General features: G+C 36.7%; 1 protein-coding gene across 2 annotated transcripts in view; it reads right to left on the reverse strand.

The window, feature by feature from the left end:
* LOC115937180 (uncharacterized) overlaps positions 1–13,979 on the reverse strand; it is a 331,655-nt gene that overhangs the window by 223,865 nt on the left and 93,811 nt on the right. For both annotated transcript variants that reach the window (XM_081828569.1, XM_081828570.1), the window contains exon 3: positions 8,524–8,577. In XM_081828569.1, the coding sequence (XP_081684695.1) occupies positions 8,524–8,577 (54 nt within the window). The remainder of the gene's footprint in view (positions 1–8,523; positions 8,578–13,979) is intronic.

Consider the following 13,979-nt stretch of genomic DNA (forward strand, 5'->3'; position numbering starts at 1 on the left):
TCCATCTTTCATAAAGAAAATTGGAAATACAGCTTCTTGGCTATCATTTTCCAGATTTTGCTGATAAAGTACAGGCTCTGAAATCCAATAAAAGTTCTTATGAGTAGAGCTAGCTACATATTTTGTGAGGCCTGATGCAAAACGAAAGCATGGAGTATCTTGTTCGAAATATTGGGGGGAAAACTATTGAAGTTCTTAAAATGTACAGTTTTTTCCTTTCTTCCATGGTCTCTCTCTCAACTTATTATAGTGTTTCTTATTTGCTACTTAATGCCATTCTAAGTTTTTTTTAATTAAGTTTTTTTAATTAAAATTTTAAATTATTAGCCTGACTTCTACCATTTACCTTTACCTTATGCAATAACAGTTTTTAAATACAAGAGCATGTAATGATATGCAGAATCACAGAAATTACACAATTGATACAATTCATGCTTAGCAAGAGCGGAAACACTACACAAAACTAACTTAACTGCTTTTATTTCATTTCTTGGTATCAGTACATTCTATCAACACTCTCTACCTTTGGCTTACTATTAAGTAAGGAAGGACTAAAAGGAAAAGGAAAAGGAACTATGGGTTACCCTATCTTTCCTTTTCTTTATTATCATTTCTAGCATAATTGGCTAATAGAGAGCCAACACAGTTTTCCATGGTCATTTGCGTTTCTCAGAATGCCACTGTCTTTCTTCCATATTCAAAGCAAATTCTGGTTCAAAAAAAGCATGGACTCTCAGGACTGTCAGCACCCCTACTTGGTCACAGGCATAATAATTAACCTTGTACTTGTCTGAGTGTCACTGAACTCCCATGCATTGTTCATTCACTGGAATTCTGTGTTCATGGAGCACGTTAGTTGCATTAAGTCAATGGAGTGGCAAGATAAGGTGGACACACTTGTTAAATGTACCACCTCTGTGCAATACCTGCTCCATTGTCCCACTGGACTTCACTCATATAACACAATCTCAAAGATAAAATTATTAACAATTTCAAGACAGTGACGATAGAGCATTAAACCAAGCATTGGGCCCTTCTGAGCAGAGTGCCCTGTGTGACTGCACAGGTCATAAAACTAGACCTACTTATAAGATTTATTAGGACAGAAAAGTTTCATTTTTCTTTAATAAGAGGGAGGAACAGAAACTGTTTATTAAGTGTTTACTATGTGCTGAGCACTAAGTTAAATCCTTCATATACTCTACCTCATTTAATCATCAAATAACACTTTGGGGTGGGTATTTTTAACCCCATTTACAGAGGGGGCATATTGGGGATTTTAGGGGCTAAGTGATGTACCTTAAGTGAACCCTTTCCTAGGAATAAAAATGTCTTTTAAGAGAAAATAAAAGTATTCCATCAAAACAAAGAAGAAAGAAGGCCTACACCCCCCCCCCCAAATAATGATTCCCGCTCCAAGAGAGCAGTGAAGGGAAATTCCAGGATGACAGCCACATAGTTGTTTTAGAGAAACCTAGTAAAAATTGGAACCAGGGTGGGAGTGGAATGATTCAGGAAAAAGATGAGAATAAATAAAATAGATAATATGGATGGGAGTTTGGAAAAACTTGAGGATAAAACAAAGACATTTCATAAAGTGTAAAAAGGAGAATCTATTTGAACAGGAACATTCTCCATTGAGTGGCACAGGAGTAGTAAATCAAATCCCACAAAGAAATGTGATTCTAGCATATCACTTGGCTCTACAATGAACCATTTGCATAAATGCCTGTGTCCGTTCTGAATCTTCAGGAAGCAGTGGTCAAGTCACAGTTAAAAGTACAAGAGATGTACTAGGTGGGGATGAAAGATAAAGGGAAGAGGGAGTAGAAATAAGCATGAAAAGCTTCCAGTGTTCAATAGAGGTCTGACACCTGTAAAAGGAAAGGAAGAAAGAAGGAGGCTCAAAAAAAAAGGAAAAAAAAACCCAAAAACTCTCAACCAGCCCAACAGGGAGCTAAAAAGCAAAAGTTGCCTTCTGCATGAGTCTCATGTTAGGCAGCAATGGCCAGCACCTAGAAACTTCACCATGCTCAGTCATTGATTATAGTTGCCCAGAGAGAGAGAGGGAGAGTGTATACTCTGCTTGAACACTTCACAGCTCTCAAAGGCACCACAGCTGACTGCACTCCTTGCTGCAGAAGCTCTCTTAAAAAAACTAAGTGGCACACTTCCTCCAATATATACAACTTTCTGACCCAGACCTCAAAGGACACCACCTCAACACTGTATCCAATTATTGCATCAGCTCAAAATCCAATTGTTTTCAATGATATGCACTCCTTTGTGTCAAGTCCAGATATGGTCTAGTCATTTGCTAACCCCTCAAAAAAAAAAAAAAAGGAGGTGGGGTAGTTTCTTATCCAATCATAAGGGAGGTACAGGATAACCACAATAAAAGCTATCTAATTATCAAATATCTTTAGTGATATGAAATACATTTTATGCGCTAAAACCTCATGAAGGTCACTCATATAGATTATCTTCTTATTTACATTTGAATAACACAGTCATGGTGCTGAGTGCCTCTCAGAATCATCAATAACTGAGACTGATCGCTCTAGTATCCTTGATTTCTTGCCTCTCCCCAACAGGGCACTATATCTCCCCCAAGCCTTAGGACAGGAAATAAAGGCAGGTTCAAGGACCAAAAAGGTTCATGATAATGGATAACCTAGATTAAAAGCATACAAAAGTTACTGTGTATCTTTGAAATTATGGAATATGGGGCATATTTTTATGACATAAAACTTCTATGTGATATGTATACTTAAAAATTAATCTTAAATTTGAAAAAATAATGGTCCTATATTGTAAAAATTCCAAGAGCTCATTAGCAATCAGTTGGATTGGCTAGATGTCAGTTCTGCTGTCCGCTTGTCCATTTTCCTCACAGGCCTCTGGTTTTGCCCTCTAGGGGTTTCTTTCTTGTCCATTATCCTCCTTAGATACATCTGAAGTGAGCACAGCTTTCACAACCTACTTCTAACCAGTGTAAATTTGCAGATTTGGAAGTTGCTTTAAATGTCAAAAAAAATCACAAGTTTCTGCAGCCCGGGCATGCGGAGTATTTGGAAGTAACATTCTCTCAGAAACTCACTAGGCTTCTAGTTTTTTAGTTTTCAAGGGATAAACACAGCAGAACACAACCACAGATGGTTTCAAGGCTTGAAGATTGACATTTTATTTACTATCTCTATGCTCTGCCTATAACACTCTCTGGCACAACCAGCAGCTATTGGAAGCCAACTGGGACTTGAGTGGCACGGCAACGCCCTTCATCTCATCTCCTCAGCTAGAAAGATTCCCATAGTCTGACAGTGAAGCTTGAAAAGGTTTGGGGCCCTATTCTTTATCTTCTGCTAAAACTGACAGTTCTATAATTGCTTGAATTTGAATTACAGAATCAGTTGACTTTTTCAGCCAGGCAAGGCCCCAAATTACCAAACCCCCAGTCATCTGAGATTGCCTCAGGCACAAAGTCTCTCAGAAGAGTTACATTCCTTTGCATTTCTACTTGCAAACTAGCTAGTTCTAGCCTGAGTTCTCCTCTCTGTTGTAGGGCCTTTTGAAACAGGTAAGGAACAGTCAACAGACATTGAATTTTTCCCACCAGTTCCCCCTGGACAGTTATTGGCTCACTTGGCCCATAATCTGCCACTCCAGATATCAGAGGTATACTTTGCCACTGTTTTGTTACTACACCATTTGGAAAAAAAAAAAAAAAGCCACCCTTTTTACACTGTGCAGTGTCTATATCCTTGAAAACATCAAACAAATTCACCTATTTAAGTTTCTATATGCAGTACTCCATATGCACGTAACAGATTTTAAGTTTATTAGGATATAGATTTAGCTGCATGAAATAGAAACCTGAGTTAATGTACCTTTGAAAAGATAGATCGGAGGGAGAGATGAACCATGAGAGACTATGGACTCTGAGAAACAAACAGGGTTCTAGAGGGGAGGGGGGTGTGGGGATGGGTTAGCCCTGTGATGGGTATTAAGGAGGGCACGTACTACATGGAGCACTGGGTGTTATACAAAAACAATGGATCGTGGATCACCACATCAAAAACTAATGATGTATTGTATGGTGACTAATATAACATAATAAAAGAAAAAGGAAAAAAAAAGAAAAGATAGATCATTTCTCTCTCGCATAGCAGCAGGATAGAAGTAGGGGGGACAAACAGTATAGCCTTCCTTTAAGGACATGTCTTTGGAAGTATCACATATCATTTTCCCTCATAAGCCCTAGGCTAGAACATATCTCATAGCCACAGTTAAGTGAAAGGAAAACTGGGAAATGGATGGCCATGCACCCCACTAAAAATCCCAACATTCTCCTGCTGGAGAGTGAAGGAAAAAATCCCTGGGGGGTGGGGCCATCAGGGATAACCAGTCTCTTCTGCCCATCTTTCCCAAGTCTTGTCCCCTATTGAATAAAGAACATCCAGACTAATTCTCCTAAGACAGAATTATCCCCATAATTTGCTTCACCAAGACTAATGAATCTTCATTGCCCAGCACATAAAAAATTTGTTTCTCTATGCCCTGACTTTCAAGGATCCTTAACCGTACTTTTTTCAAAGCTAAGCCCAAATCTCATCTTTTTCATAAAATCTCAGGCTGCTCCAGCCTGATATCTTCATTATCTGTACTCTCAGTGATGCAGTTTAGCATTTGATTATTCTCTAATTTTTAGTGTACATATGTTTTGTCCATAAAGAATGATATGGTCATTATAAGAAAGTTCCATGATTTATCATCCTTTTTTGTTTTTCTCCCACAACACATATTAAAGTGTAATAGTATAGAGATTGCTTAACAAATAATGATTGATGGATCAGAATCCTAAGTCATTAAACATGCAAGAATTATAAGGACAATAACTTAAAAGTACAACAAAGAATCTATTTTCTTTAATATCACAGTTCAGTATGTGTACAGTTTGGGGTTAGATTCTTACAAATAAGTTTCTAAAAGTTCACAGAGACATTATTTCATTTTAAAAATATGTATTTCTAGGGAGCCAGGGTGGCTCAGTTGTTTAAGCAACTGACTTTTGACTTCAGCTCTGGTCAGGATCTCAGGGTCGTGAAATCGGGCCCTGTCTCTGGTTCCACACCCAGCACAGAGTCTGCTTGAGATTCTCTTTCTCCCTCTCCCTCTGTCCCTAACCCCCCACTCATGCTCTCTCTCTAAATAAATAAATAAAATCTTTAAAAAATAAAACTAAAAACATGTATTTCTTACTTAATATTGAAGTATAAAAATTGACAAAAATTACTAGAAATATAAGTAGGTAAGTAAAATTATTTTTAATGTCTATAAGCATAGATTAGACCTAATAATACTTGAGTATATATTCTTCAACAAAAGATATTATTTCAAACATTTCAATGAGCATTTCATGCACAGGGTTTGAATTGTCAGAAAATTATTAGAGTATTTTCTTAAACAGTTTTAATGATCTTTCTTACTTGTATATAGCAGGACTTCATCAAGCCTGCTAAGATTCTTCTCTCTATACTACTTTTACCAAGGCATATACTTAAGCTGATTTCATTCTTTCAGGATTTGCTATAGACAAATTCATGGCTTTCAGAAGTATAGTGACAAATGACACCCATCTATAGTCATAAAAAAAAGCATATAGTATTTTTATGTGTTTCATTTTTCTAGTCTCTGGGTTATAAGCATCAATAATATAAATTTTCGAGCCAAAGGAATGCTTATAGTATATATGTTTTGATATGTTTTATAGTCTTCACAACTCCTGGCAAGGGAAAATAAAATATATTTTCTCAACTTTCAAATAAAATTTCCAAAAGATGTATTTTCTCTTTAGAATGTTAACCATTAAATAATATCTACCCCTTCTTATCTATATCACAGATTTATGATGAAAATAAATGGAGAAATATGAAGAAAATTTGAGCTCTTGAAAGGAATAGCATTAATAACATATAAAGGTGAAGTACTATTTTATTTACAAATTCAAGATTTATTTTGAAATAGAAGTCACTCTACCTTTGTATTGGATATATATATATATAGGTATTTCTCAGAATCATTACTTTCCATATCAGTAAAAATCAGATTATTGATTTCTTCCCTTTTCTCTGTACAGGATCCTTAGATCCAAAGTATTTCAATGAAATAATCTCTTCTCTGTATTAAGAAATAGCACGTTCCAGCGAGTAAATGGCCACCCACTTGTTTCAAAGGGGGAATCACAGATATGAAGACTGCTCATGAAAAACTTGAAGGGAATGCACCCACAACGAGCAACAGAATTGCAAAAATGAACATGATGCATAATACAAAATCAGAAGGCAGTACTATCCTGATAAATTGCTCTATTCCATGATTTTTGACTTACTGAACTGTTATAACTAACTTAATATTTTTCATATTGGCATTTGACAGTATTAGAAAACCAGAGAAAGAACTGATTCCAGGGCAAAATGTGAATAATTATTAAATCCCAGTGATAAGTATATGGGTATTTGTTTTATCACTCACTAATTCTCTGTAGTTTTTTTTAATTGGCATAATAAATAGTTGCTTTATCCCAAGGTTTCAATCACTTCCATGTCATCAACTAATAGCTCCTTCCCAGCCAGAACTAGGACCAGCAAAGGAATTCACTTTATCATGCTTATACCTATTAAAAATGAATTGTCTGAAACAGTGTCTGATTTTAATTGAATAAGCGAACTAATAGATTTCTAGATAAGGGAAAGCCCTGCCTTCTTTATCTCTTGCCTCTGTGCAATTTTCAAGAATACATCACACATATTCATTTGCCCGAGCAGTCTCTAATACTCTCCAATGATATCATTTACGTCCACTCCTCGAAAGGATTTCTTGGGTACTTCTAGCTACAGGTTCACAGATTTCTATATAAGAATACATGATTTTCATAGGTATATATTTCTTCTTGACTCATAAGACCTTTCTTTTGATAGTCATATTGAAGAAAAAGAGGGGCAAAACAGAGATTTTACTCAAATGACTTCAACTGGCCACTCAAGGAGTACCTTACACCTTAAATTGATCTCTAAATAATTTTAAATGATAGCAAATATTTACTGAGCACTAACTATTGTCCTAGCTCTGGGCTAAACACTTTAGTTGCATCTTTTCATTTAATTCTCATACTAATAATGACACTATGTTTACTATATCTGGAGAGAAAATTCACCTATTTCTCAGAGAGCCAATATTTATGTTATTACTGTGTTTTTGCAAAATTTAGGAATTTACAGTGGTGTTAGCCCTAATCACTGGGTCTTATTTGAGGTGACTTTCTTGCACATTCAAAACCTCTTCATTTTCATTGCCCCATGACCCCTCTGCAGTAGCCTCTGCCTCTCTACAAAACTGCTTAGGCCTGTCTACCCACACCTGTTTAGGCTGCATAATCACCCTCAACAGATTTCTGTTGTTTGTCTTATCCACTGTGTTCCTCCAACAAACCCTCTTACTGCCATCCTCCACCCTGGGTTGCAGCCATCTATCTTTTATATACAAAGTGGGTGAACACAGACTTCAGTCTCCCAAGGATTTCTTCATGGAGTATTGTTAGTTCCTCAAATCCATTTTTATCTCTTGATTCTACAGTGTCTGCAAGGTTGATTTAGGGGGAGCAAGCTGACCACCCTGGCTCATTCATCATCTTCTTAAGAACCAGAAACCTTGATGTTGCTTAGTTGTTTATTATTAAAAGCTACACTTATGGATGAAGCCACAGTTTTTGTGAAATTCCAAAGTCATGGGGCAGTGCTTATGTAATTAAACCCAGAACCAACTAAGGCCACATGATAAGAGGAATATCCCCAACAAGCCTGTGGACAAGGCACACACAACACGAGCAGTCAGTCTGTCTACATGATCCTCCCTTGGGCCAGAATGCACTTGAAAACACAATGAGAACAGACTTGAAGTCACCTGTCTTCTCCGCCTACCTCAGGCTGTTGGAAACACACACACATCAATGCTCTGAGCCGCTCATGAAACTTACAGTTTTAAGTACTGGCCTATAAACTTTTGTAGAACAAGCATCAAATAATTTTGCTATGTCTTAATATCTGAAAATCTTATATATTAAAAGGGAAAAACTCTCTTCCCCACTGCATCAGCTGCACATTCTCCCTAAGCCTCTGGGGCCCCACTTGGCCCAAATACACTACAAAAGCCAGAGCCTGTATAATTCAAGATTGAGCTGCAACAGCTGTACTTCATAGGCCTGGGATTCTATTACTATTGCTGTGATCAGAATCTAATGAAATACCCTCCACTCCCTGCCACCTGTAGCTATAGCCTGGCTAAGGTTTGCACTGCATGGCCCCCATATATGTTGAATCCAGGTTAGTTCCCTAATATTTGACAAAGATGCAACTCTCACTTTTATTGAACATCTCACTTTTGATTTAGACAAGGACTGAGACATATTTATTTAAAGCAAGTTTGGTCCATATTAAAATGACTATTTATATAAAAACATCTACTCACCAATGGACAAAGCTTCCATAAGCTGTACCACGTCCATCAGGATGATAGTTGCACCTATCAGGAATCAAAGAAAAGACTTCATAATTAATGCCATAGACTTTATAGGGATAATAAATAAATATCATGAGCAATTTCATGCCAATAGATATGAAAACTTACAAGAAACTAGATGAAAATCCTTTTAAAAAATACAGCGTACCAAACTGTCACAAGAAAAACAAAATCCAAATAACAACATTAGGTATTTGAATTTGTAATTATTTCCCACAAAGGAAACTTCAGTCCAGAATTGTTTCACTAGTAAATTCTATCAAACATTAAGGAAGAAATAAAACCAATATTATACAATCTCTTTCAAATAACCTAGACAGAGGAAATACTTCCCAACCTCTTTTATGAGATTAGAATAATCCTGAATCCAAAACTGCACATGAACATTATACAAAAAACAAAAACAAAACTTACAGATTAAAATTCTTGAGAACAGGAAACAATAAAACTAAAACACAACCTATGGAATGGGGGAAGATAACTGCAAATGACATATATGATAAAGAGTTAGTATCCAAAGTATATAAAACTCAACACCTAAAAAACAAATAATCCAGTTTAAAAAGGGGCAGAATAAAATTAATAATACAAGAAACAACAGGTGTTGGTGAGGATGTGGAGAACGGTGCCCTTATGCTATTAGTGGGAATGCAAGCTGGTGCAGCCACTCTGGAAAACAGAACGGAGGTTCCTCAAAAAGTTAAAAATAGAACTACCCTATGATCCAGCACATTGCACTACTAGGAATTTACCCAAAGAATACAAAAATACTAATTCAAATGGATATATGCATCCTGATGTTTATAGCAGCATTATCAACAATAGCCAAATTATGGAAAGAGCCCAAATGTCTATCAATTGATGAATGGCTAATGAAGATGTGGTATATACATAGAATGGAATATTGCTCAGCCATAAAAAAGAATGAAATCGGGAGCCTGGGTGGCTCAGTTGGTTAAGCGACTGCCTTCGGCTCAGGTCATGATCCTGGAGTCCCAGGATCGAGTCCCGCATTGGGCTCCCTGCTCGGCAGGGAGTCTGCTTCTCCCTCTGACCCTCCTCCCTCTCATGCTCTCTGTCTCTCATTCTCTCTCTCTCAAATAAATAAAATAAAATCATTTAAAAAAAAAAGAATGAAATCTTGCCATTTGCAATGACTTGGATGGAGCTACATGGTATTATGCTAAGCAAAATAAGTCAGAAAGACAAATACCATATGATTTCAGGTATATGCAGAATTTAAGAAACAAAACAAACAATCATAGGGAAAAAAGGAGAGAGGCAAACCAAGAAACAGATTCTTAACTATAGAAAACAAACTGATGGTTACCAGAGGGACAGTGGGTGGAGAAGGGGTAAACAGGAGATGGGGATTAAGGAGAGCACTTGTGATGAGCAATGGGTGTCCTATGTAAGTGGTGAATCACTAAACTGTACACCTAAAAATATTACACTGTATGTTAACTAACTAGAATTTAAATAAAAACTAAAAAAAAAGAAAAGAAAAAAATACTTAAGAATATAGATACAGAAATCCTCAACAAAGTAGTAGCAAATTAAATACAGCAATATAGGGGCGCCTGGGTGGCTCAGTCGTTGGGCGTCTTCCTTTGGCTCAGGTCATGATCCCAGGGTCCTGGGATCTAGCCCTGCATCGGGCTCCCTGCTCTGCGGGAAGCCTGCTTCTCCCTCTCCCGCTCCCCCTGCTTGTGTTCCCTCTCTCGCTGTGTCTCTCTCTGTTAAATAAATAAATAAAATCTTTAAAATAAATAAATAAATAAATACATACAGCAATATATAGAAAGAATAATAAGATATGACTAAATGATGTCTATGCCAGGAATGCAAGATTTAACATGGGAAACTCTAAACAATGTAATTCCCATTACCATAGTAAAAGAGAAAAATATTGAACAATTCTCCCCTAAGATCAGGAAAAAAGTGTATGCTTTTACCAATTCTACTTCACAGTGTATGGAAGACAGTTTAAAAAGACAGAATGTGTGAGACACAGAAAGACACACAAATTGAAAAGGAAAATGTAAAACTGTTCATTCAAAGATATGATTGCGTAGAGATCCAATGTAGGGCTTGATCCCAGGACCCTGAGATCATGACCTGAGCTGAAGGCAGAGGCTTTAACTGACTGAGCTACCCAGGTGCCCCAGAAGTCTATTTTTAATAGACTTTATTTTTCAGAGCAGTTTTAGGTTTACAGAAAAATGGAACAGAAAGTATAAAAAATGCCCATATGCCCCCTCACACTTTCACATATAGTTTCCCCTATTATTAATTTCTTGCATTTGTGTGCCCCATTTGTTATAATTATTGAACTGATACTGATACACTGTTATTAACTAAAGTCCCTAGTTTACATTAGGGTTCACCCTTGGTGTTCTACAATTCTATGGATTTTGACAAATATCAAATGTTGTGTATCCACCAATACAATATTATTTAAAATAATTTTACCACCGGGGGCACATCCTTCCCTCCCAAAAACCCCTGGCAACCACTAATCTTTTTACTGTCTCCATAGTCGCTTTTTCCAGAATGTCACATAGCTGTAATCATAGAATATATAACCTATTTGGATTGACTTCTTTCACTTAGCAATATGCATTTAAGGTTCCTCCATGTCTTTTCACAGCTTGATAGCTCCGTTCTTTTTACTTCTAAATAATATTCTACTGTAGAATGTGTCAAAGTTTGTCCATCCAATAGCCTATTGGAATACATTTTGGTTGCTTTCAGTTTTTGGTGACTCTGAATAAAGCTGCTATAAACATTCATGTACAGGTTTGGGAGTAAATACCTAGAAGCATGGTTTCTGGATCATATGGTAAGCCTATACTTAGCTTTGTAAAGAAATGTCAAACTATCTTCTAAAGAAGCTGTACCATTTTGTCTTTCCACCAGCAATGAATGAGATTTTCTGTTGCTCCACATCCTTGCCAGTATTTAGTGTTGTCAGTGTTTTGGATTTTATCCAGGAACCTATTATTTTAAATTAGAACAAGTGAATTTAACAAGATTGCTGGATTCGAGGTCAGTATATAAAAATAAATTGTATTTATATATACTAGCAACAAGCAATTAGAAAACATTACAAAATACTGTTGAAAATGCTTAAGAATAAATTAATGAAAAATGGATGAAACCTCTACAATGAAAACTAAATATTTCCTTAAAGAATTTAAGGAAGGCCTAAATAAATGGAGATATATGCCATGTTCATAGATTGGAAAACTCAACATTATTAAGATATCAGTACTTTCCTAAATTGATCTATATATCCAATTCAATCCCAATCAAAGTCCCAGGAAGACTTTTTAAGGAAATTGACAAGCTCATTCTAAATTTATATGTAAATTCAAAGAATCTAGAATAGTCAAAACAGTTTTGAAAAAGAACAAAGATGGGAGATTTACACACCCTGATTTCAAGGTTTACTATAAAGCTATAGTAGTCCTTACAATGTGATCTTGGTCTAAGGATAGACAAGTAAATCAATGGAACAAAATAGAGTCCAGCCATAAGCCCACCTGAAAATGGTCAATTGATTTTCAACAAAGTTACTAAGGCAATTCAGTGAAGAAAGAAAGGTCATTTTAATAAATGGTACTGGAACAACTGAATCTCCACACACACACACACACAAAAGAATTCTGACCACTACCTCATACTATGCTCAAAAAAAGTGGGAGAGTACTTCATGACTTTGGAGTAAAGAAAGATTTCTTAGACCAGAGCCCCCAAAAATCACTAACTGTAAACTTAAAACATTAAACATTTTACTTCATCAAAATTAAGAATTGTTGCTATTCAGAAACACCGTTATGAAGATGAAAAGACAATCACAGACTGAGGGGAAAATCTTCCCAAAATATATACCTGACTAAGTACTGCTATGAAAAGTATGTGAAGAATTCTATGTTAATCAAGGCTTGATCAAAGAAACAGAGCCACTAGAAAGTGTGTGTGTGTGTGTGTGTGTGTGTGTGTATGCGCACGTGTGTACACATGCAAGGCAAGAGAGAAATTTTTATTATATGAACTGACCTCAAAAAATTATGGGAGACTTTCTGTGCATCTGTTGCCTCTACACCTGATACTAGAACATGAGCTCAGCAGATAAAACAGTTGGGCAGTAAAGTCAGATGTAAAATGAGGGAAGTAAGGACAAAAGAATCTGCAAGTTTGGGTTAGAACCCCCATGGAAACTGGAACCCTTGTAAATCTCTCACCACTTTTAAGCTTCTAACTTCAGTGATTAGGAGCTGTAATAGTTTGCTAGAGCTGCCATAACAAAGTACTAAAAACTGGGTGGCTTAGAAAAGAAATTTATTGTCTCAGTTCTAGAGGCTAGAAGTCAGAGATCAGCGTGTCCGCAGGTTGGCTCCTCCTGAGGGCTGAGAAAGAATCTGTTCCACGCCTCTCAGATCCTAGCTTCTTAGCTTCTGGTGGTTTGCTGGCAATCTTTGATTTCATTGGCTTCTGCTGAACCATTCTAATCTCTTCTTTCATGCTCCTATGGTGTTCTCCCTGCAGTGTACATGTCTGTCTTTGTGTCCAAACCCTCCCTTTTTATAAGAACACCAGTTGTATTGGATTACCACCCACCCTAATGACCTCATTTTAGTTTGATTACTTCTATAAAGACCCTATCTTAAGTAAGGCCACATTCTGAGGTACTGAAGGTTAGGATTCCAACATATCTTTTGGAAGGACACAATTCAACCAGTCACAGGAGACAAACATGCGGCTGGCCTAGGATTCAGGGTCAGGTAAAGAGAAGCCCGGCTGGACAAAAGGACCAGTCGGCTGCTATCTCATGTCAGCAAGGTAACCAGCAAATAAGCAACAATGTGCTACCTGCTTTGCTCCAACCTTCCACAGATAAACAGAAGACGGCTGTTTCTTCACATTTGTATCCCAAATTCTGTGCAAATTTCCTCTTGTGGCCTACGCTAATCAGAACTATGCAGGGCAGGGAATCCTGGGGATAGTAGTTCCAGCCTACGTAAGTTGCTACAACACAAATGCACTGCAAATCCATACAACTCAATGCAGATAGAATGGAGCTTTTTAAAAATGGATAAAATGTTTTAGTTGACCTTTTACAATATGATACACAAATAGCCAGTGAACACATAAAAAGGCATTCACTCTTCTTAGTCTTAAGAAAATGCAAATCAAAATCACAAGGTAACTACTGACTAGCTAATATTAAAATAAAAAACTGGTAATATCAAATGTTGATGGGGATGACTTTTTTTTTTTTATTCTTATGTTAATCCCCATACATTACATCATTAGTTTTAGATGAAGTGTTCCATGATTCATTGTTTGTGCATAACACCCAGTGCTCCATGCAGAATGTGCCCTCCTCAATACCCACCACC

The sequence above is a fragment of the Leptonychotes weddellii genome, chromosome 8, assembly GCF_054177405.1.
Source record: "Leptonychotes weddellii isolate Sample4059 chromosome 8, ASM5417740v2, whole genome shotgun sequence".
In the NCBI taxonomy this organism is placed as follows: Eukaryota; Metazoa; Chordata; class Mammalia; order Carnivora; family Phocidae; genus Leptonychotes; species Leptonychotes weddellii.